Genomic DNA, 25,469 nt, shown 5'->3' on the forward strand with positions numbered 1-25,469 from the left:
GAGCACCTCGGAAGGGTTGTGTGGCATCGAGACTTAAGAAGCATTTCGAGCAGCGTGCTCTAGTACGTGAGAAAAAGTTCCAGGCTGGGCGGCGCATCTTCGGGCTAACTGACTAGGTCCCCATCCCCGCCAGCAGTCGCAGGCCATTGTGCTCGGTGGCCTTCAACCGATTTCTGGAAGCATGAGTAAGCGTTCAGTTCTCGTCTTTATCATTCTTGTAGGTCCGGCTATCAACCGTAAATCAGTGTTGACGTTATTTTGCGCAAGTCGGGTATGAGGAATCTCTGCGGAAAGCAGCGTGGGTAGTATGAAAATATTATTGAGCAACAAGCAAAAAAATTACTGCGCTTGTCTCGCTGCGACTATAGAAAGGTGAGATACAAAGACAGCTCTTCAGACTTTACAGCAATACGTGTAGGGCATTACATTTCTATTAATAGTCACTGAGTTGCGAAACAGCTTGTACCGCAGGAATGTAATGAAGAAACCTTTTTGCTCACGTTTTCATTATGAAAGAGAGACGCCGAAAGTCATCGTTTCATCGGATTTTTCGAAATGCAGGATCAATGCCGAGCGAGAGACAAGCGAAATGTTTTGTTATCAGTGTTGTTAGCTTGCTGAAATGAGACTATAAAGCTTTATGGGAAATTTCAAAAAATACCCGCATCAGCTCTACGCCCATTGTTACCACTAAAGTAGGAGCTACCCGGTGCCACGTGTTATTTATATATAGTTTTGCCTAAGAGTTACGCTAGGTCGCTCTCGCATGACCACTGTTGGCAATGTTAGCAGTAAATTTCGCCGTCATAACAGATGCGCCCTTCATAAATGCGTTTAGAAAGTGATACAGGATATTGCAAGATCAATTTATTCTGCTTGACCGGCAACAGAGTAGTATGTGGATGGCTTTCGTAAGAAAATATCGGATTTCAATGTACTATATATTAGGCACTTCTGTTTGTGTCTTTTCATTGTACATTTTAACGCGATTTGGAGCGTTTGCTTAGCGCAAGTGAAGGGAAAATCCCACATTTTTCTCGATGAGGCTTTGACAGATAGATGCGCATACGAAGCCACAAATTTCCCCGCGAGAGAAAATTGTCGGACAGAAAAGAAATTTAGTGTTTTTTTCCTGGTCAGATTTAAATTCATGGCAAACTAGTATAGTCTACTTGAAAACGAATTCGGTGCTTTCGTTCGTCTTTCCAACGCCTGTAACCATACAAATTTCGTTTCTGATAGCCAAAAAGAACCCATTATTATCGCGCAGTTTATACCTAAGATCAACAAAAAGGAAGTAAAGCAGCTGTCTTTTCTTAGATTCACCCTCTTGTAGACACCCCGCACCGGCTAAGTCAGGCTGCGACGTTTATTCATCGCACCAGTGTCGCAAATTTAATTAGCTTCCTCTGCTCCTAGGCTGTATATTGTGGTGTTTCTGCTCACTATGGAAAGAGCAACGCGTGCTGCTTGTTGTTTATTCGTCTTGCAATGACGCCGGAAAGTCTTCCGGAGAAGCTCATACTGTAAAACAGAAACTTTGATACATCCGCGTATGGATGTTGTTTTGTAGTGAATTCACAGCAGTCGTGACACGGTGGTGTCACGACTGTTGTATGTTCATATACACAGCAACGTGTTGCTTCGTTTCGTGTGGGGTAAAGTCAAGCCACCGACTGGTGATTGTTATGATGATTGTTGTGCTATGACGTTAAAAACGTTTAGGGATTTATCTTCCAGCGACTATTGACTACATGTAGTTTGTCAGAAATACTTCCATCGCCTGCGGAACGCGCACGCACACGCACACTCCCACAAGCATTTACGGCTTCTCCTGCAGATATACAGGAAGCTGAACTGTATAATAGATTAGGAAAAAAATTGTTTAAGGTAGGCTTCCTATCGTTATTGTCAGAACTATAAATGAACAATAAACTTTACTACCTGTTCAACCGATTATACCCGCGCATGAAGTGCGCCATCCATTGACTATTTTTAAGAAGCCAAAAAACAACACACAGCACACAAGAGGGGACAACGGGACAGAGCACGATGTCCCCTTGTCTTCTCTCGTGTGCTGTGAGTGCTGTTCGTTGGCGTCTTAAAAGTAGGTATAATGAATCAATACCAACTTGCCCAGCAAGAAGTTCTCTTATACCAGATGAGATCAGAAGACGGTTGCTCCTCTAATTGCTTTCTTGGATATTGACGTACACGTATTCGTAACTTATCACTACGAGTGTTAGCGAGTGCCATTCATGATGATATTGGCTTTGGGAACATTCAGGCCCCGCAACAGGACGAAATACAGAGAAAGGACAGGAGAAGGCTGTTCTAGAGCTTTAACAGTTCCGAAGATGATTGTAAAGCAACTAGGCCGCCTCTGTATCTCGCTATATCGGTTGCATCACTTGCTAACACTCTCGGCACCAGGTCCGGTCTTTCGCAAGGACGTTACAGCACACTGCATTGCTTTTTTCAATCACATATGCAATACCTATCTTTCTTCTCGACGAAAAGTATTCATTGCCTCATTCTCTACAAGTAATGCCTTCCTTTATTTTACTTCTCATTGCGTCGCTGTAGGCAGGTCAAGAAGTACAACAGGTAAGTATTCCGAAACAGTTCTTTTAGCCAAAGGAAATGAGTTGGCGCAGTATAGCGAATTTTACCCTTCAATATTCGGCAACTTATGCGTCGGTATTCACAGTGTAAGTGAAAAAATGTCAGCATCAATTTGGGCATTTTAAAACAGCGCGGACGAGATGTAACGTGATAATTTTAGCGATGATGAAAACAAGAGAGACATTTGCTTCAGATAAAATATTCCTTCTGACATAAGCTACTTTAGCAAAAGTGGTGGTTAATTTTGCTCACTGGACGCGTTATGATGTCAGAGAAAGAACTAATGGAGATTTGTGCACTAATGAAGAACATTTACTGAAGGATCTGAAAGAGCGTAGATATTATATAATGCTTTAAGAAAAAGACATATTTAATTAATTAGTTAATAAAGAGAATAAATAAGAGCTTGTCTGAGCGGTTGCATGTTGATGTATTCAAACGCTACAGATGAGCAAGATTACTAGAGGCGGCGTATAGTTCTGAGCTTCAGATTCATTTTTACCGCTCTTAGTACTTTAACCTGCAGCGATAGCTTGGTGCACTGACGTTTTCTAATTGCTACAGTTCTGTACGCAATCTCAGTGACAGGAATTGGAATGCATGACCTCTGGCTCAGCAGTAGAATCCCATTGTTACTCAGGCACTACAGTGGGGGACAAATTTAAGTGCTAACAACGAAATGAATAAAAGTAAATTCTTTCGTCAAAAGTCCTCCCAAGTTTGCAGCGCTTTTAAACTGAGGAAAGAGCGTTCTTAACTGCTTCACTAACTTTTCTGCACATGGTTATTTCAGAATAGACGTCGTCGTCAGCGAGTACTCAAAAAGTCGATGAGGATGTGGCACGAGCTGTTAACAGGGCGAAATTCGCAGTTGGTACTAACCCCCAGTTGTAAACCTTGTCCAATGGAGTTACTACGCGCTAGCACTAAGCGAACAGAGTGGGTACACGTTACAACGCACACGCGGCGTTAACGCCAGCCGAGAGGTGAAGATAAACTGGTCTCGAATTTAATCCACAATGGCCATCACGTTTGCAGGTCAAGTTCCGGGGTCCGATAAACCATGTTTTAGTTCGTAACTGCTCATCGCCATTGGTCAGCCAGCATCGCTATTATGTTCAGCATCAGGGTTGGCTGAAATTCGTTTGTTACGAGTGATTCTAGCGTAAGACCTTTTTTGTAAGTCCGGACCTTAAGTCCGGACGTGCAGTGGGTGGAATTCAGGACTCGTATTTAGGAATGATCTTCTCACACCAAACTTATTCGCAAGCACAGGTTTCAGCCCACACTCATGCTGAACATACAGTTCGTTAACGTGTTATAGCGAATTGGGACACTGGGGCCGGTATTCACACTTAAAGACAAGTAGAACAAATGTCTCTTAAGAGCGAATTGTCGATCAGTTGTGGTACTGTACACAATATTAGTGAATGAAACCAGGCAATGGCGAAAAATCACTCACCCACGAACAGCGTAGTGAATTAGGTTGCAGATATTGCTGTGCCTAAAGACGCCGTTTTGCATCGTGTGAAGCTTGATGGCCGCAAGTGATCACGCACGAACAGCATAGTGAATTAAGTTGCAGATATTGCTGTGCCTAAAGACGCCATTTTGCATCGTGTGAAGCTTGATGGCCGCAAGTGATCACGCACGAACAGCATAGTGAATTAAGTTGCAGATATTGCTGTGCCTAAAGACGCCATTTTGCATCGTACGAGGCTTGATGGCCGCACGTGATCACGCACTTTGTTTTCGGCAGCGCAATAGATAAGAGCTATTTCATGACGCGCGTATTGTCTGGACAACGTGGACAAGGCTTTCGCGAATGTTTAAAAGGGAAAATTTTTCCCGAAGAGAAGATTCATTCGCGCTCCTCTTTCGAAGTCCTTACGGACTTACCTCGCTGAGAGCTTTCCGTGAAATAAACTTTATTTTCTCTTGCTTGGATATACAGAAGGAGGAAGCAGTTGTATTTAATCCAAATGTATCGTGCGTAGTCGGAGCATCAACAGAGAGCCCGAAAACGGGGTTTGAACCACATTAATAAGCGCTTCAGATAACAGAAGGTTGAGCTAGTTAGTATAGATGAGACAGTGCTTGCCACGTTCATAACACTTTACAATTTTACAATTATAAGTTCCTTCTGGTGAATGCATATCGAGCTTTGTATGTATCAGCTATATCCCGCTTTTTTCACGTGCCTATTGAAGCAATTTTAAACCATGAATTCTTAACCTTATCAACAAACCTTATATGGAGCAATACACGTATAGCAAACTTAGTTCTCTGCATGGTAGTTTTGCATGATGTCATTTAGAAAGGGTATTCAGTTTGCCCTTGATTGCCTTAAATATGGCAGCAAAGTAAAGGTTTCATATCATCTTAACGTGGTTCTAATACGCTGTCTTCCAGAAAGCACAAGATCGTCGACCTCAGTAAGCAAGAGTCCATGCTGGACACTTTCTTCTTAAAAAAAAGGGGACAGAGATGTTGACAGCGAGAGAGTTAATTGAATTAAATTCTGCTGATTCAGTGTTATGTGCGTTTATGTACCTTGGTGCTTCATGTAAGTGGGTGACACCTTTCTTTTCGTAAAACTTTCTCCAGCTTGCCGACTTTGCAGCCGAGTTATTTTTGTGCGAGTAGAAGCGCTCGAAAACGTTATATTCCAGCTTTCAAGACTTCTCGAGGCCATTATTCACCAAGTTTATATTTAGAGGGAAGGGGGCATGCTAGGTGTGAAACGCAGGCAAATTTTGAAGTGTGTGGGGCAAATCGGGGCTGAAGTAAAATTGCAAAACCTCCATTCCCGGCCTGTTTGCAGGCATTATTTGAAACGCTTATCAAGATTTCGCGCTGCCGCGGGAGAGCGAAAGGTTCAAATTGACGGTTTTTACGCGCCGAAACCACGATCTTATTATGAGCCATGTCGTAGTGGGGGACTTCGGACTAATTTTGACCAACTGGAGTTATTTACCGGGCACCTAAATCTATGTACAGGGGTGTTTTTGCATTTCGTCACCATCGGAGAGCCACAGGTGCTAACAATTCTATAGTATTTGTTCATAAGGGGGTAATGTTATGGCTTCGGTGTGTCAAGCTTCTCACGAAAATGGATAAATCACAACCTTCGTAAAAAACCACCTATGCAAACGTGTCGCAGCTTTACAAGCGTGTATTACGAACCACACAGGAAGATCGTATAATGTGCTGAAAGAAAGTAGCATGCCACAGGTTAAAATGTAGTGAAAGTGGACAGAATCCTATGCATGTGACGCAAGCGCGAAGTGTCAAGAGTCTAAAAAATTAGCTAGAGCTCTTGTGAAAAAAAAAAGTTTCCTGTCCGAAAGCGGCCTACGATTGTTATCAGCTGTTTTCTGAATCCCGGAGAGAAATCTTCGTCACACCGAGTTTGCATATGGTGAAAACGGGGCGTATGATAAGCGTAATGTGCAACGAAATATAATTGTTTCTGGCCCAATCAAAAGCAGTTGAAGTAATTACTGAACCATGCTTTTTTGTCGACTTTCATGTATCACACGTAGCTTGTCATTGGTTTACCAGATGGTCTCGGTGAGCATAACAAAGAACATTCTTCGTACTTTGACAAAATAACGAACATGTTATGTGAGATGTGTAGGGAAAATGTCAAATTGTTTGGGTTAATTGCAGTCTCTGGAAAAAATTACGTGTGCAAGTCCTATAGAACATTATGAGTGTGTTTCATGAACTGCACGTAATTTAGACTGTTGCCCTGACGGAAGTACAAATGTAACTGAGGTCAAATTAAGCTGCTACGAGGGGTCGGGGAGCACTTTGGCAAACTTGTGTGTGCAGTGTACAGTTAAATGAGGGTGGATGAAGTGCAGCTTTCATAAATTTTTTTTCGTACAAACAAATCTGTTTGCGCATTGCGTGTGGACCAAATACGGTCATTGCGATAATTTCTCACAATGTTCACGAAGACGTTATACGCTTACAACGTTTTAAGCGTATTAGAGTATATGGTTTCATTTCAGAAGGAAACTGGCCGAATTCACAAATTTCTTCGTTGGTAAGAAATAATATGTCCAGTATCAGGATTGGCTGGAATTTTATCTGAAGATGAATTCTAGTGTAACAGCTCTTTGTGAATACGGGCTCCAGCGTCGCTGTGAGTTGGACGGTGATTCTGCAAATGCGAACAATTCTGCCGTCATGTTTGCAGATCAGGGCCCTCTTTCACGAACCGCTCTTACACTAGAATAGTTTGTGACAGAAAATCGCAGCCAATCCTGCCACATTACCTTTCATTAACCAAGGAGATCGGTCAATGCTCGGGAAAAGTGTGCCCCGTGTTCAAACCCCCGGTGCACCTTGAAATTTTATTGTGTTAGGGCTTTTTCGTGAGAAACCAGCACGGATTTTTTCTTCGTGATACCATCTAGTTGATGACAATCACGCATTAATTTCATTATTACTACATTCCTGTGAACGTGAGTACGACATAGAAGCCCGCCACCTTCATTCTTGCATTGGCAGCGCATCCTTAGTTTGATGCCGTGTTCACTTGTGTTTATGAACAACCAAATAGATGAACCAAAAGAAATGGGCATGGTCAGGACATGTAATGAGGAGGGAAGATAACCGATGGTCATTAAGGGTTACGGACTGGATTCAAAGGGATGGGAAGCGTAGCAGGGGGCGGCTGAAGGTTAGGTGGGCGGATGAGATTAAGAAGTTTGAAGGGCCGACATGGCCGCAATCAGTGCATGACCGGGGTTGTTGGAGAAGTATGGGATAGGCCTTTGCCCTGCAGTGGGCGTAAACAGGCCGATGATGATGTTGATGATGAAATAGATGTTCCAAGTGAGACTCGTTATGAAAGCAAGGTTGTTGGCAACTCCAGAATCCGTCACTTGTGCTAGCAACACTGTTCAAATAAACAAAGATGAGTACGACATACAGGTTTACGGCGTCTCTTTCGCTTGGTGCGGTGCACACGTTTCTCGTTTGTGACGTAGAACGTCGAAGCCGAAAGGGTCCTTTTTGCCAATCACCCTAGTTTTGTCGGTCTCGAGGATTTCAGCGACGAAACTACGGAAAGAGCTGCGCCAGGCGTGAAAACGTAAGGCCTGCCTAGCGAGCCGCTGCAATCTTCTTTAGAGGCAAATATCTCTGCAAGTGAGCCCGAGGTTGAAAAAGGAATTATTTGTGTGCGCAGCGGGCTTCCGAAAAGTGAAAGCATTTGTTCGCGACGTTGCTACACTGCTACAGGTTCGATACTTGACTGTTTTCGACCTTGATGTAAGCAACTGCTCACTGCGACTAGCGTTGCAGTATGAATCACATAACATCCCACAATTTATCTTCGGTAACGTATTTCGTGCCTTCAGAAGTTAAATACTGATATTGTGCCCTTATAGAACGAGTCTACAAACTGTCAAGGTACCTAGTCAGCGTGTCTTGGGATAAAAACAAATGAGAGTTCAGTTTCTGAGCCCGGATGCACCTTTCCCCTTATATTTAGCTGAACTGCCTGATGAGCTAGTCAGTGTCGGATGCTCGTAGTACTCATTGTTCGAGGCAGGGTCCAGGCTTGGGAACGCGGCGCACCCCCCCCCCCCTCCCCCCAAATTCTTAAGACTCAGTGAAACGCGAGAGGTATATAACAACGAATCGGACCCAGTTGTGTTTCTTCGCCAACAGATTTTTAAAATATCACGAGATGTTCTTTTGTGATATCACTTGTGTTAGCGTAAATGCAGGACTTGGAAACGAATCGCACCAGCTGCAATGTAATATATAGCTGTGTGCGCGGAGTCGGAACGCAAACTATCGGGGCTGTGGCCGGGTTCAATACTCCAAATTTGGAACGAGCGCCTGTTTGTAGTTGGTTCTAATTTCCTTGCGGGCATTTAAACTGACAACTCATCGCGCTGAATGAGAAAACAGCATGTTTTGCTTACAACCCTGAACTAAGGCATGCTAACAAAAGGACCTGTCACCTCGCGGCATAATATGTCGTGATAAATGTCAGAACTTCTGAGCTAGTTGTCGTTTCTGCTATTGGTGCCTGACGACAAAACTACATTAGTGAGAATATTCTCATTGCCTAATCTAGGGCCTTAATCTAGGGCAGAAAGCTAAACTAACAAAACGAGATGAAGTTTAAGCGTACATAACTACAATTTAAAGCGTCTGTCAATGTACAACTGGTGATTTGAAACGTCAGCCACATATTTATAACATAAAAAATGAACCAATTGTCTACTGACAGGGAATAAAGAAGTCGTCTCGAGTGAAGTGTTTCGAAACAAACGAGGGGCACAATAACGTAAAACTATTCCAATATGTTTTTATTCCAATCTGGTGACGTCAAATTTGCGCAACCGCCGAAGCAAGCACGGGCCGTGACCGGAAGGGTTTTCTTAACAGACCAACCAAACGCTCTCCTCGTTCATAGGAGGTCACTTTTGTTTGCTTGAAAAACGAGTAACATTGCCTGCACTGAGCGGCTTATCTAATTGGCTGACAAGAGGCGAGCAGCACGCTCAAGTGGAAAAGGATTCGATGTGGCCGAGCCAATGCACTGAAAATCGATAACCGCATGAACAGAATGGTGCCGGCGTCTGCAATTGGTACGCTTTCCCTTACTTAGCTTGCGGTGGCTGGTAGAAAATCGCAGCGGCGTGCAACAGAAGCTTGAAAATGACGCTAAAACGGATCCTCAGCAAAGAAGAGTTGCCAGAACGAGGTCGTAAACATACAGAAAGTTCTCAAAAACGTTACACAGCCCCACAGGAAGTTTATCATACGCAAATAAACCCATGCTCTTCAGCAGGAGCGAGTAGCCAGTACCTGAATGATCGGCGGCAGCCATATTTCATTGCTTTCGTAACAGGGCAGCCTGTGGCTATTCCGAAGAAAATTCAGTTATGTTCGGCATATTAATGCATCTTTCACGCGTTTACGCCACTTTGACGCGGTGGGTTTTTGCGGTTTCGTGACGTCGCGTGACAGGCAGGTGAAGTGGTTGCAGCCCCAAAAATTTTGACCAATAGCGGAGGGCTAATGGCGAAAAAGCGTCGAATCAGAAATAGCTATTTTTTTTCTCGGTCAAATCATGCATAATCAGTGTGTACACGTCATATGGGATGGGGAGCTATCGCGGTTTTCATGACGTCACCTGACAGACAGGCAAAGTGGGGGTGGTCGAAAAAAGTTTTTGACCAATCGCGGACGGCTGATTGCAGAATTGGAATATAAAAGCTTGGAATAGCATTACGTTATAGCGCCCCAAAATACTATCAGTCATGTTTTCTGAATGCGTTATACTGTTATCCATGTGGGTCTCCAATGTTTGTCGTCTGCTTCTTTAAGGAAACGATGAAATCATACATCGATGTCTTTCCACAGCGATGACACGCATAATAGTACACAGCAAAACTCTTTCGACCGCCGCTTTTTCTTTCAGGCATCACGACGATTTGAGAAGTACGAGGCAACATTGCAGCACACGCTTTGCATGAGAAGCTGAGGCTGAACTTAGATCGGCTGGTTCTCGGCGCGGCCGCTAGGGGGCAAGCATTAAATTGGAGTCGCCAATATACTAGAGTGCATTTGCGCAGAATAACTGATCTGTCTCGCACATCAACATCGTGCAACAGAGGCCTGCCGTATGCATGTTGTAACGATGTAGATAGCTCTCCGCTCTTATCTGTTTGAAATGACGCAACGGACAGTTCGCTTTGTCCGATTCATAAATTTGTGCGTATATGTGCAACGTGACACAGAGGTGGGAAAAGGAAGGGACGACACGAGCACTGAACGCCATTTATTGTCCGTCTCTTGCGTCGCGCTGCGCATATGCGTAAACATGTTAACCTAACGACTTGCTCGACTGGCTGCGTTGATAAGAAATTTGATATGAGGCGGTGGTTAGTTGAGCTATATCAGATCCGTAGCCTAGTCACAAACACTTCACGTCGCGATCCCAGGGAAGCCGTACGGAGTCGGCCAGCGCCCCCAGTGGTGACCATGGCGCTCCTGCGGGTGGTGCACAAGCGCGCTCCACAACTGCGCTCGCTCCTGCCTCGCATGCCGCAGCGCCGCTCATTGAACGGCTGGATGAGCCACGAAGGTAATACGATGTGAGAGTTGGGGAAGAGAACAGTACCGCGACTCGGCCTTCGGATTAAGCAAGTCTCGTGCTACGTCATAGAAAGAAAAATTGCACGAACAATCGACAATGGTTGGTGATTTGAACGAATAAAATTAAATTGTCGGCTTTAACGTGCAAAAACCACTTTCTGATTATGGGGCACGCCGTAGTGGAGGACTCCGGAAATTTCGACCACCTGGGGTTCTTTAACCTGCACCTAAATCTAAGTACACGGGTGTTTTCGCGTTTCGCCCCCATCGAAATGCGGCCGCCGCGGCCGGGATTCGATCCCGCGATCTCGTGCTCAGCAGCCCAACACCATAGCCACTGAGCAGCCACGGCGGGTATTTGAACGAATAGTCGGCCACTGCTGGAAAAAATATAGCTTCAGCTAAGGAATGAGGTGCTTCGGGGTCCATACTTATTGCAATAACGATGCATAAGTAGTGTTTGTTGCTGCATTACGTAATTGTGCCGAATACAGAGCAGTTAATCGGCACACTTGTAGCTGTGGTATAGGTAACTGTATATGTAAGCCTGTTCGCTACGTGTGTGTTGTCACCATCGGTGGGAACGCCGCCTTGGATGGCGACTGCCATACTTGTTTCCCATCGCCGCAGCCCTCTCTCGTAGCCCTCACAAGGGGGAGAGGGCGGCGATAGAAAATAACAGCTGCACATCCCTAGCGCTCCACAGTGGCATGAAAACCTCCACACGCCCCAAAGCTCTGGCGCGTTTGTACATGCATCTCAAAGAGCTGTAATAATTGGAATTTGGTGAAAAATGTGCTCGGGTATCACTCGATTGCGAGAAAGCACGCGCACTTTGCATGGGCGCGTGCCTTTGCAGCGGTGACGGAAATCTGCCAGCCACCGGCCACGACGAAAACGCGCGCGCAAGGAAATTAAGCTATTCGCTGCAAACATTTTCAAGGCCACTGGAGTGCAACGCTTAACAAAATCCGATGAAACCTAGGCACATCTTGTGAGTTTTGAATGCGAAAGCATCAATGTCCAATTGCACCCCGCCAAGGGGTCCTTCGGATTTTGCGCTTCAAGTAGTGTACCGTAAGCGAATGCGTGCTGCCCGAGCCAGCAAGCAGCAGCAGCCAGCGGTGCCGACGCCATTCTGCGCGATGCGAGACAGACGAAGCGCGTCACGTGATTGCATCGCCCATGACTTAAGGCTCATTCACACCGGCGACCGACAGCATTCGCGCGACCAAGTTGGTCGCGAAGCGACCAGTCGCAAAAAAAAGCTCGCGTTCGCGCATCGTTCACCGCAAAGCGTTTCCAGGTACGGATTACAGTTACGTAAGCTGCAGTTGCCGGGAAGCGGCAACTGTGTGGCCGGTCTGCCTACATAGCCCCGCGCGTTGCGGCTCTGCCAGTCGAAGGGGGGTGGTGGGGGGGTGGTGGGGGGGTGGTGGGGGGGGGGGTGTTATCAGTGCGATGCCTCAATATATCGCGAAATGCAAACATGTATGGAGATGCTGTACCGCTCGAATTTCGCATTACAGAGTATCGTAATCGTCGGTGAATTTTTTTAGCCCATATTTATATACGCCTCGGTTCCTACTAATTGCACAAACCACTACTCTTGCAGCGCGATGCCGTGCATAGTTATGCTGGTCGTCATCCTCGTACTCCTGGCACTAGGCATGCTCGCCGTGTACTTCATTTTAAGCTTCTTGACGAGCAGTGGTGAGTTTTCAACTCCTTATTGACCAATGAAGCGCTTAGGCCGGGGGAAAAAAAACCAGGAAGCCCGCTATTACAACCGCACCGTTTATTACTACAGCTTTTTATTCTGATTGCTACTTAGTACAATTACTTTTGACTATTACTGGGATGGGTAGATCCAAGTGAATGGTTCCATGGCCTCCGCGGTAGCCCAAGCTGGTTTTAGCTACGCAGTATATTTGTATTGTCAATTTGAGATCAACGCACAGATGTTGTTGAATTTATTTCGAAAGGCCATCCGGACTCGCTTGTAATGTTAAAGCTGTGTGTTGTGCGTTAGAAAGAAAATTTCACTGATTAGAGAATGCACCCTGATTAGACAGAGTGTCCCAACTGTCATGCACCACAATGTAAAAATATGTAAATGCCACGTAGCGGGACAGAACTGAGGTAATGGTGCTTGCTGCCACTTGGACATATTTAGATTACTTTTTGCTTTCCGTGTAATTACAGTCTTACTTAATGAATCAACTTCTCAAATAATATAATTAGATGAGAAGTGTCAATGAGAAAATTGTAGACCAACATCAAGAACTCCCTATAGAGCTTTCTGTTGCTCAATATGTCCGACACGAAAATGTTTTTTCCGAGAGCGCAAAGAAGCCCGCAAAGACAAGCAAAATTGCCATACGATGGCCGCTCGAGGTACTTCACGTGTATTCCCGCACTTTTTTCACGCTCGGAAAAACACTATTATGCAGCACGTATTGAGCAACAGAACGCTAAATCAGGAGTTTTTCATGTTACTCTACCGTTGTTTTCACTGACACTCTTCATATAATTGTAATATTTGAGAAGTTGATTAATAAATTACGACTAATTATTCAATCATCCGGATGCAAGACAATAATCTAAGTATATTCAAGTGACGGCAAACAACATTATCTTGGTTCTGTCCAGCTACGTGGCACATCGATATCTTTAAATCTCAGTGCATGACCGTTTGGACGCCCTGTATACGTACGCACTGTTCTCAAACATTTTTGTGCGGTTAGCCCAACAAATGCTTGAGTAGGCGAAGATCTGAGGTGCTGCAAACATTTGTTTGCACGCATGCAACAAAAGACGACGCAGTTTCGCCCGAAAGGCGAAGCATTGATTGCGATAGCCAGTTATACAGCTATCCAAAGTAAGGTTAGTAGTTCTATCGGCTGTATCAAATTGGCACTAACTGAATTAACAAACATGGTGTCAGCGCGCACACGCAAACATGAACACACCGCACTCGATTAGCGCGCACACTCGCTATCAGAACGCTGGTGTGAGCAGGCGCGGCAGCAGCGGCGAGCGAAGTGACCTTCGGGTGGTCTATCGCTTTAACGCAAGCGCCGCGAGAACAACGCGCATGAAGGTATATGGACCGTCTGCAGATACTTTGCAAGATAAGACCACTCGCGGCCGGTCAAAGTGCGCAGCTGTTGGAGGAGTCGAAACCACCCCCACCCCCGGTGCTGCCTACCCACTTTCCTCCATATGTGGCGAGCGAGATTGAGCCGTGGTCCTCAGCTCGCCTTGCACCTGGTGTCGCGAAACGCGCAGTTGCTGTCGGAGCACAACGCCACCCCCCCCCCCTTCCCGACTCGCGTCCCCCCACCGCATTTCTCCCCCTACTTTCATTCCCTACCCCCTGTGCAGCGCGGTTGAGGTGTCCTCTGCTGAGAGACAGTTACTGCGCTGCACTTTACCCCAACCTTTCCTTCCCATCAAGAATCTCCTTCTCTCTCGCGACAGAAGAATGCACGTTTGCTCACCGCTTTCATTGTTGGTCCGTGCCAGGTTGAGCTGTGATCGTCGTGTCCGCTCGCGTGCCTTCAGTCGCACATACAGCATACGACGCGTAGCGGTGGTGTTATCGCCCTTGGAATTATACGGAACACCACGGCAACGGCATAAGTCCGCCGGGAGAGTCCATGTAGCTGCTATCGCAATAAAACTGCATTTCAACAATTTTAAAACATTTCTTGTTTGACTAGTTTGCATTAAATTGCGATGTTTCTTCACTGTTTAACAAACAAAGGCATGATGGTGTTAGCGGTACGCAAAATCAAACCTGACAATCACGCTAGAGTGTGAAGATCCTGGTTATCGTGATCATGTGGCATACATATGCTTTTACATGATGCTGGTGCAACTGTTGCAATATGAAGTGCACTTCCAGTATCTTTGAATGAAACTCGGTGGACAAGTAAATTACCGCTAACACGCGTGAAAACTTTATTCAGCTACGCCACGTGTGGCTTATACCCGGTATAGCGCATTTTGCAACACATAGGGCGACTTTAATCGGTTTCTTCGTGAAGACGTTCTCACCATGATCTCAAAGTGCACTTTGTGAGAGAACGCATCTTCAGACCATTTCTCTAGGCACATGCGTATGAGCAATGCGAAAGACCTGAATTCTATAATTATCTATAAATATCAATAAATTCTATAAATATCTATAAAGAACGTGTAGAACGACGTGACGGCAGCCGACGTGGCGCGAAGTGCTGTGGTTTTCGTAGGTAGAAAGATGAGTTAGGCTATCGCTGCGGCGTATAGCCTGATTGCAGAACAAGAGCTCGTTCAGAAGCTCGCGGCTCGCATGCCGAGCTACGTGCGATTAGCGGCGGTGAATAGGACGCGCGATGGCGGTAGATGGAAATGATGATAACGTTACATACACTTTTGGCGATTTTCATTGCAGCTAATTCCACTGAAGAGTCTTCCGTCACTCCTTTACCGACAACACTACTAACAGGTAAGTTCCACATTGGAACACACTGAAATAACGAATGCACCCTTCGTGGGAAACTCAATATGGTATACGGCCTCTTTCAAATTAATTAATTAATTATGGGGTTTTACGTGCCAAAACCACTTTCTGATTATGAGGCACGCCGTAGTGGAGGACTCCGGAAATTTCGACCACCTGGGGTTCTTTAACGTGCACCTAAATCTAAGTACACGGGTGTTTTCGCATTTCGCCCCCAGTGAAGCGGTTTCATGTACAGCACCAGCAAGTGTTGTTATCCAAAGAGGAACAAGTGTGCATGCGCCCAAATTTGCGGTATTATCTTGTTAGTATGCACATTGTGGGTGGAGGTTGTCACCAGATTGTGCAACTCGTTACAACACGGGCGCACCCTGAGTCGCAGAAATATTGCTGTATAGAAATGCATGATGGTGAATTACACGGAAACTTGAAAACGGCAACATAGGTGTCACGTTATAGTGAGGGTGACGAATAGAAGGCGTCATAACTATAGTTAACGATTTAACTATTTATTCACGCGAAAGAATCAAATGGCGCATTGAGAAAAAAAAACTGACATATATGCTATGGGCAAGGGAAAAACGGCACCTAAATTCTCATTGGCTCCGACGCCACGTCATGAGCGCGCCCCGGCGGAGCAGAGCTGGCGAAAGAGAACAGCTGCTGCCGCGATAGCACGCCAGGTGTTGCGTGAGGCGGGGGGGGGGGGGGCATCGCCGCGACGCCACGTCACCCTTGCTCGCTCTCACGGAAATCTGTGTCATCCGCGCGTTGCTTGTTCATGCAAGCTCTCGCCTCAGTTGTAACTGCGCCTCCGTAATCACCATAAGGGAAATAATGTGTAAAACAATAAATTCAAATGGAAAAACGCCGGTGCTAGTGAGTTTAAAACCTACGACTCCAGCCTCAGAGGCCGAGTGTCTTATCTACTGCGCTAAACCAGCGCCTCCTAGGTAGCATGTGCGTAGGAGTCAACGTTCTTTCTGACGTCATTCATATACGGTCATCTATCAACTCACTGTTAGGAATGCGGCTGTGTGCCGGTGTATGGGTCCTGCCGGGTTCTTGCGAAGCACAAAGATAAAGATGTACGAGAGATTATTGAGGCTCAGGCTATCTGTTTGCCGCGCCTACAATTTGCGCATATTTCAACACCCCCGCAGCAGACGCAACCAAAGCGAGCCGACTAAATCTACCGCTTCCCTATCACGTGATAGCCTATTTACAATCATCCCATTCTTACAAATTTTTATGAGTAGGCTTCAAGATTCTCACATGAAGTTCCCGCCTAGTTTTCTCCCTCCATGGTCCCATAACAGCGGCACACAACACTTGTTTCTTGTTTCCACGCCGCACTCTTCGGCTACACATTAACACAAATGCCGCACAAACACCGACCGACACGTTTTCAACAAGTGCGTGTGACTGCGGCGGCCAGGATCCACCGAAGGCAACGCGGCCTCAGTGGCGGCAGCCGTTGGTCGCACTGTTCTCGGCCGTCGTGCTGTGACGTCATATTTGGCACGCAGGTCTGCGAACATGTCCAGAAGGTGTTTTGCACCGAGCCATAGCATATGCTAGGTGGGGGATAGCGGTTCTTCCCCGGCAAAATGGATAAACAATGTGCGCGTGTCAAGAACGTGTAGGACGACGTGACGCCAGCCAGCGGAGCGTGACGTCCTCCCATCGGCCAAGGTAGAAAGATGAGGGGAACGATGGTTGAGGAGCCCTTCCGGATGGATGACGAAGTTCGTCTTCTGCTCGTGGAACGCGAGCCCAGCTGCCCGATATTAGCGGCGGCGAATATGACATGTAATGACAATGATGACGCCCCCACCAACTGATCACTGTTCACTTGATCACTTCTTGCAGTTCCCGATCTTGTCACTCCTATTCCGATGACTCCAACACCACCAGGTAAGTACATCTTGGAGCACGTTGAATAACTTATGAAAGCTACGCAGCAAACTCAATAGAGAATGGCGTCTCCGAAAATTTAGCGGTTTCAAATAGAATCCCAGGAACTCAGGAAGCCCAGGAACTGATGCGCCAAAGTGGAACAAACGTGCATGCACCTGAAATCGTGATATCATCTTGCGCACTCGGAATAACAGAATTCAACACATTATGGACGGATATGTATACGAAGTTATGCGATTCATACTAGAAAATGGGCGCATTGTATGTGACACAAATGTTAGTGTAGAATAATGCATGAAGCTGAATTGCATTAAAACCTAAAAAAAAGCTGCAGAGATGTTACCTTATCGTGACGCTGATTAAGCGCCAAAACGCTAGGCAATGTTCTCGCTATTTATTGGACGAAGTTCTGCCCAGTGAAACAAATAACGCAGAGCTAAACGTTAGTGGTGAGCACAGTCGTCCATCGCCAAAATTTCATCGACGGGTTAGACGCGTCGGCTATTGATACACCGTTTCTTCATGGGCGCCGCCATATTGCCACGTAGTGGCGCTATCTATGGGCAGTCGGCATGCTGGCTTGGGCGAACTGTCTTGCATGGCAGGTGTACGCACGCCAGTAGTTTCTGGCGTTTGTTTTCGCGCTTGTGCGGTTTGTTTAGTACGACGTGCGTCTTGTACGTGGTAAAGGGTTCTGTGAGGCGTGCTGAAGTGGTTTAAGTCGGTATGGCCGGACATTCTGCTGGCGTTGAGGCGGACGGAGCCCGCGGGGCGATGCGTGCTCACTTATTTGAGCCTAGAATCAGCCGCGGAGATTAATTGTGTATTTCCGAATGCTCCGCTCATTAATGTGGCCTTATTGCAGTATTATGCTCTAGTTCTAAGCTGCGCTTTAGGAGCAATGAAACATACGCAACGATCGTGACAGCGTGGGTACCGTTCTGCTACGATAGGAGCTGTGCTGTAACTTTGACAAACGTTCAACTGTTAGCTGTAGATTAGATTGCGTGACTGCTTGGTTCGGTGGATGAGGATTCCACCCATGAATGAAATTGTTTTGGTTAGTAATAACATCTTACCTTACAGTGTGAATTACGCTTGTCCAGCAAAGCGGCCGTTTACGAACTGCATGAGCGTCCTAAGCAGCCGTGGATGCTGGATAACAGATACCTTTGTTTTCTATAGCGCACGGTCCAAGCATGCGGCATCAACGTTTATAGATCTATAAACGTTGTGCCGTGTGACCATGCGAGGTCGTATATTGCGGCGTTAGCCCGTTTTCTCTTGCTTTTTCGAGAAAGCGGATGTAACCCAATATTTTTTTCAGTTGTGTTCGTTCCATTTCCTACGACGCACTCAGATATTTCACGCAAATTTTGTCACCCAAAACAGCCTTCGCGTTCTTTTTATGCGATTGCTCTTATCTCTTATGGCTTTACTGGGCAAAAAGGCAATACCGAAGCACATAGCTTATATATGTATCATGCCGGTGCACCAACCGCAGCGATCGCTGTGTTGAGCAGCGCCATGGGCCTCATGCAGGAAGGCAAGCGTAGACATATAGTGATTTCAAGCCTACTGGACTTGACTTGCATGAGAACGATGCCGTTGTATCACAAATATTTCATAGTGCCTGCCGCTTAGATGTTTCGAAAGAAATGCAGCACTACCTATGTGGCGTTCTGCAGCTGAGATGTCTGCGAGACCATTTATTAAGGAAAAAAAATTGTCTAGCTCTATCATTTTTTACAATGACAGATTTCCTAAGGGACACACTCATTTGCCTAATGGGACATGTATAGGTGCTTCGTATTTCTGCTAAGGTAATTAATTTTGCCAGATTCTAATGGCAAAAATACAAAGCGTGCTCTCTAATTTTGTTAAAATTGGCATAGTGGTTAAAAGTCGACCTTTCAGTCCCGCTTCTCCCACTGTTATTTGACAAACCGGCGACAGCTGCCGCAACGAGAATATGTTGCTCACTGCGTTTCGAATGAGGTAAGTTCCGCGCAATTCTTAAAATCTTTACTCGTGAGCTTGTATTGCGCACAATCTGCATGCAATAACCACCAAATGTCCGTTGTAATGAGCTTCATCTTTGGGCTCAGGAAATATTGTTGGCACAGAAACAGCCCGCAGGTGTGACAGTGTCGATTCGACACCAAGCACCTTCACCGTTCTTGGTTCGGTGAAAGATGTTCGTTCCAGACAGGGCGAGGTAATATGGTCTGCACAAGCCTGCGTATTGCATGGAATACGTTCCTTAGTGCAAGGGTAATCATAACAACAAACATCTGCCCGCCGTTCACTGGTAACACGTTCGCAAACGAAAGTGTTGCAGGAGAAAACCCCTCAAGCCACGTGCTTTTGAGCTTGCTTTCAAGTTATGAAAGGAAAACTCATATGCGAAGTGAATTATTAATATAAATAGGACTAAAATGGGTCATACCTTTATGCACTCACCTTGCAGAAGTTACATCGCTGAAAAAGCATGTATCGGCGTGGACCGCATGTATCCTACTTTTGAAAAAAAAAATTGCAGCTGATACAACCTACCTTTTCGGAAGCTGTATACAGCGAAGGTATCCGTAAATGCATAAGGAGTGCTAAAACACGAGTTTTTGTTAATTCAGTGTGAGTGCAAACTGAAAGCGATCGCTTTATTTCCCTTGGCGAAAACGGCAATGCACCTTTGAACGCAACCAGCGTTATATAGAAGGTGAAGAGGCAAGCTAACTTTCTGCGCCATTTGTCTGCGGCACGCGACCTCATCTTGACGTAATAGTTCGTAAACCGGAAGGGGGATAGAAGTACTTAATAAAGGGAAAATCAGACATCCATCCATCCGTAGCAATCGCTACAATGGAAACCTATACGGGTTCCTCTTAAGAAAAGTCTCGCACTTGAAAAAAAAAAGAAAAAAAAAGAAAAAGAAAAACTGTTTCAACAATGGCTGCAATAGTCACAGCTTTGGTGAGGCCAGGGAATGCTACGCAGCCTCAGCGGCGGAGGCCGGTGGTAGGAAGGTTCTCTGCCGCGAAGAGAAAAGTTCACATGCATTCTTGCACGCAGTCTTGAAAACTTCTACAGAAGGTTTAGGTCTTGGGCCGAGCCATAATTTTACCATTTCTTAGGAGGTGGAAAGTGGTCTATGGAGAAAGGATAAACAATGTAGGCGTGTCAATAACGTGTAGGACGACGCGACGGCAGCCGACATAGCTTGACGTCCTGTCGTCGGCGTAGGCAGAAAGATGAGTGGAGCTATGGCCGCGTCGGCTACCCCCATGATGACGAAGCTCGTCTTATGCTCGTGAATTACGGGCCGTGCTGCCTTAGATTAGCAGCGGTGAATATGAGGCGTGATTACGATTATGACGTTGCTATGAGCGCCACTCGTCAACGTTCTTGCAGTTGTTCCCCCTCCTGTCACTCCTGCCCCGCGGAGTCCTCCACCACCAGGTGAGTGCACGTCGGAACGTTCTAGACTAACCAAAGCTACACATCAAAGTCAGCAGAGAATGGCGCCTCTGAAAATTTAGTGGTTTCAAGTAGAACACCAGGAATCGATGAGCCAGAACGGAGCAAATGCGTACGCAGCTATATTCGAGGTGTCATGTCACACATATGGCATGCTAAAATTGCGCTCATTGTGGGCGGATATGTTCACTAGAATGCGCAACTTATATTACAACATGGTAGCGTTGTATATGACAAAATTACTTCTAGAGATTGGTGCGTGACACTCAATTTGATTGAAACATTAGCAAGGTCACGTTATAGTGACGGTGATGAGCACAATTGTCAGAACGTTAAAGACTTAAGTTTTTAATGTACGAAATTCTGGCCAGCAATACAAGCAGGAAACAGAGTACAACGATAGCGCTGAGCACAGTCGTAGATCGTCTAAATCGCATGTACGGGTGAGACACGTCGGCTAGGTATACATGACTCATTGTGCATTCCAACGCACTCCGCGCACCTTCTAAAACATCCACTAATATTCGCGTCTCGAATGTAACCTGTTTAAACAATATTCATAGAAAATGTATACTGCCGATAGAATCGGCGACAGCATCCCCAAAACGTTTGATACATGCAGGCGCGTCTTTTCAACGTCTCGCAGAGAAGTTTCAGGTCTGCGCTTTACGTAAGATAACGTCAGCTACGTCACTATTCACGGCCGGTGGCAGCCATGTCCTCGGCCGGCGCACTCTAAGGTCACATTCTTGCGCGCAGGACTGAAAACGCGTCCGTAATGTGTAAGTCGCGTGCCTAGTATAAGTTGGCTTTCTGTTCGGACGTGAAATTTGGTCCTCGGAAAAAGGAAAAGCAACGAGTGCCAAGAACGTGTAGCACGATGTGACGGCAGCCGACTTAGGATGTCGTGCTGCCATCCGTGTAGGCAGAAACATGAGTGGAGCAATGGGTGCCTCGTCCAACCCGAGATATCACGAAGCTCGTCTTATGCTCGTGAATAGCGAGCCGAGTAGTCCGAGATCAGCCGCGGTCTGATGACATAACGTCTGATGACAATGATGACGTTGCTCTGAACACCTATCGCCATTGGTCTTGCAGTTGTGCCTCCACCTCCCACTCCTCCTCCGCCAACTGCCCCACCACCAGGTGAGTGCACCTTGTAACATTATAAAAGACCTAACAAAAACTACACGGGAAACTCAATAGAGAATGGCGTCTTTGTGAATTTAGCTGTTGTATGTAATACGCTAACTAAGAACGGATGAGCCAGAACAGAGCAAATGTGCATGCACCTAAATGGGCGGTGTCATCTCACGCACTTGGAATGCTCATATTATGGGCCGATATATTCACTAGAATATGCAACTCAAGTTACATCATGGAAGCCTTGCAAGTGACAAAAATACTTCTGTAGACAATAACGTGATGCTGAATTTCGCTGGAACTACACACCAACAGCCCAAATGTGACGTTATACTTCAAACGTACTTCAAACCTCTTACGCAGCGTTCCACTCGTTCTTTCCATTCAAAAAAAGTTAGCGAAATTTATTGTAGAACCAACACTTACATGAATTCTTTCTTCCCCCGCACCATCCGTGATTGGAATCGTTTGCCCAGAGAAATAATCGAGAGCTCTTCTGTTGCCACTTTCACTGCCGCACTTCAAAATGTGAAATGATAGTGTCTTTTCACCAATGATCTAGCAACGTTTCATGAAATCGTCGCACTTATCTCCTGGTTTTCTTTATTTTGATGTTTTTTACAGTTATGTTTTCTTTATATTTTGCATCGAATTGACATGTAAAACGCATCGAACCAAATACCTTTTTTTTCTCTTGTTTCCTTCACATTGTCAATTGTTGAGCAACGCACTTGTCAAATATGTCTCGATGTGTATTCATATATCTACTATTGCGATGTGATGTGTGTTCATATATATAACACTTTACCATTTGAAATTATATAATTCAGTGCCGTACTTCACACAACATTCACTTTTTCTCCAGTTCCATTTGTTTGTATGTGTGCTCTTTTTGTTATCCAGATATATTTGTACCGAAGAGTAACCCACTCCTGCTTAAGGCCTGGAATTCAGGCTAGCAGTACTTAATAAATAAATAAATAAATAATAATGACGGGGACGAATAGAAGTGCCAGCATGCTAGTTTAAGCTTTAACAATTTATTGGATGAACTTGTGCCAAGCAAAACAAACAATCCTCAGAACACATCGATAGCGCCGAGCGCAGTAGTCGATCATCGAGTTCCCAACTACGGGTGAGACGCACGGGCTATTTATACATTGTTCATTGTACATTCCAGCAAAATCCGCACACGTTCTGGTTTGTACCACGTGGTATACTGCTAAAGGGAACACTTCAGTGCCGAGGACGTCCAGATTTCCCTCTCTCGCAAGAGTACAATCACCTAGATTTGCAGCAGATAACCTGTGGTTGGTACCTTTGTCCCATTTCGACACAGTTGGGCACTGTAAAGACTGGTTTTACAGACTGGTTGTACACTGTACATAGCGGCTTGTTGCTATAGGGCTCCAGCAAAGATACAAGCTTGCATTTGCGTGTTCCCCTTAAAAGTAGTTAACATTGCAGACATTCATCTCGTCTCGAAAGGAATATGATTACATAATGTTCGGTGACAACTTAGACAATGGATGAAATTGGGGCTGGATTAAAAAAAAATACATACGATGAACGCAGAGGTGTTTTTCCAATATTTTCTAGAAAAGTTTCAGGCCTGCGCGTCACGTGATTTGACGTCCGCTACGTCACTATTCACTGGTCGCCTGTTCACGCGTTTCACGTCGGGGGTTTCGTTCCCGCTAACGCGAAACGAAAAAAAAAGAATAGAAAGATATATTTTGTAGTTTGTAATATACCGAAATCGGCCGCAGATAGAAACGTTATAAAGAAGAAACAATTTTTAATAGATTTTAGCTATTTAACTTTGGAATGAATTGCCGAAAGACGTTGCGTCTATCAAAAATTCTGATGCATTTTGTGCCGCTGTCTCTTCTGCATAAGCCTGCACTTTTTTTCTTGTTTTTTTGTGTTATCTGCGAGTGTGCAATAATGTCTTCCCCCCTCATTCAATACCTCTGTAGTCTTTAAGGGTACTGTAAATAAATAAATAAATAAATAAATAAATAAATAAATAAATAAATAAATAAATAAATAACCTACTGTGTTCTAGGGTTAAATTGGCGTTTCGTGAAGCCGGAAGGTATTAGTATTAGGTCACAGTACTATTAGGCAGATATTTCTGAGCGGCATTGTAAAATTCTCAACCAAAATGAGTAAGTAGCAGGCAAGATTTGTCGAAGAGATATTTATTGCCCTCAAAAATTGAAGATGCATGAGGGCTCTAAAAATGAAAGGCGTCATGTTCTGTAGTGGGATTAGTTATCCCATCATTACAGAATACACACAAACCTGACTAAATAAAAGAAAATGAAAAAGCCCATGAGGTGAAACACTGCGAGCATGGTACATAATTCATTTTTAGTATTCGTAAGAAACGACACCTGCCCGGTAAAGCACATGTGATCGTTAACAAGTGCAGAGTCCACAGAGCCCGCTTATATACGAGAACTGTTTGTCAGCAAGCACTCAATCCTTTCTTTTCCGAGTCTTCTCTTCCTGCTTGCGGACCTAATGCAAGAAATTATCCTTTAATAATTAACTAGCCCATGGCAGTAGCCAAGACGATAATCTGTTTCTCGGTGCGTTCGAATGAGATAGATTGAATTCACTTCTGTAAAACTGTACCCACGGGCTTATAAAGTGTACAACCTGCATGCAATAACTATCAAATATCCTTCATTTTCGGGCTTAAAAAATATTGTCGGTACAGAAATAGGGCACAGCTGGGACATTGTAAATTCCACGTCAAGCACCTTCGCCGTTCTTCGCTCTGTGAAGGGTGCTGGTCCTGGCTAGGACGAGTGAAAATGGTCTGCACACATCTGCGTGTACGTGAAATATGCGCCTGGCTGGCAAGGTTAATCATAATAAGAAACATGTGCCGCCGTTCACTAACGACGCATTCGCAAACAACCACGCGACATGAGAAAACCCCTAATGCACATGTGTAGCTAAGATTTCTTTTGAAATATTAAAGCAGTGTCACACGGGCAGTAAATTATGAACATAAACATAAATAAAATGTGTCACATCTGCATACAGGAAGGCTGCGCAAGTTCTCTCACTAAGGTTGGCGATTGGGGCGAGTTGGTATTGCCTTCTAAAACTGGCATAGCTAAACATGGAAAGCAAGGGAAGGGGCAGAGCTCTGTTCCTTCTCGTGCGGCATATTAACAAATATGCCGCACAAACCAATATAGACTCGTTTTCAGCAACGACTGCGATGACCAGCTGTTGCCAGACCAATATGCTACGCGGTCGTAGCGGCGGCGTACTACAGGGTCGTACACTTGAACACAGGCATGACAGTGACAGTGACAAGAACTTTATTAGAGTGTCCTGAGGAACTTGATTGGGGGGAACCGAAGGCTCCCCGAACAAGTTGGTGGCTACACCTGTACAAAAGATCCAGAGGTGTGGTGCCAAGCCATAAGTTGACCTTTTGTTAGGAGCTAAAATTCAGTCCGCGGAAAAACAATAAGCAATGTACGCGTGCCAAGAACGTGTAGAAGGATGTGACGCAGCCGACGGAGCATCACGTCCTGCTGTCGGCGTTGGCAGAACGATGAGTGGAGCGATGACTGCGGTGTCGAGCCCGACTGATGAAGAAGCTCGTGCTTATGCTCGTGGCTCGCGAGTCGAGTTG

The 25,469-nt window shown here is 45.4% G+C and overlaps 1 protein-coding gene across 17 annotated transcripts in view; it reads left to right on the forward strand.

Annotated features, from left to right (window-relative positions):
• LOC135921987 (uncharacterized) overlaps nt 1-25,469 on the forward strand; it is a 144,032-nt gene continuing 118,563 nt past the window's right edge. For 14 of the 17 annotated variants that reach the window (XM_065456397.1, XM_065423894.1, XM_065423885.1 and 11 more), the window contains exons 1-9: nt 1-185; nt 2,587-2,607; nt 5,038-5,060; nt 10,605-10,747; nt 12,374-12,471; nt 15,197-15,250; nt 17,138-17,182; nt 20,597-20,644; nt 21,761-21,808. In XM_065456397.1, the coding sequence (XP_065312469.1) occupies nt 182-185; nt 2,587-2,607; nt 5,038-5,060; nt 10,605-10,747; nt 12,374-12,471; nt 15,197-15,250; nt 17,138-17,182; nt 20,597-20,644; nt 21,761-21,808 (484 nt within the window). In that variant the 5' untranslated portion in view covers nt 1-181. The remainder of the gene's footprint in view (nt 186-2,586; nt 2,608-5,037; nt 5,061-10,604; nt 10,748-12,373; nt 12,472-15,196; nt 15,251-17,137; nt 17,183-20,596; nt 20,645-21,760; nt 21,809-25,469) is intronic. The other 3 variants (XM_065423902.1, XM_070523607.1, XM_065423946.1) reach the window with 3 other exon arrangements.

Source organism: Dermacentor albipictus, chromosome 8 (assembly GCF_038994185.2).
Source record: "Dermacentor albipictus isolate Rhodes 1998 colony chromosome 8, USDA_Dalb.pri_finalv2, whole genome shotgun sequence".
NCBI classification, from domain to species: Eukaryota; Metazoa; Arthropoda; class Arachnida; order Ixodida; family Ixodidae; genus Dermacentor; species Dermacentor albipictus.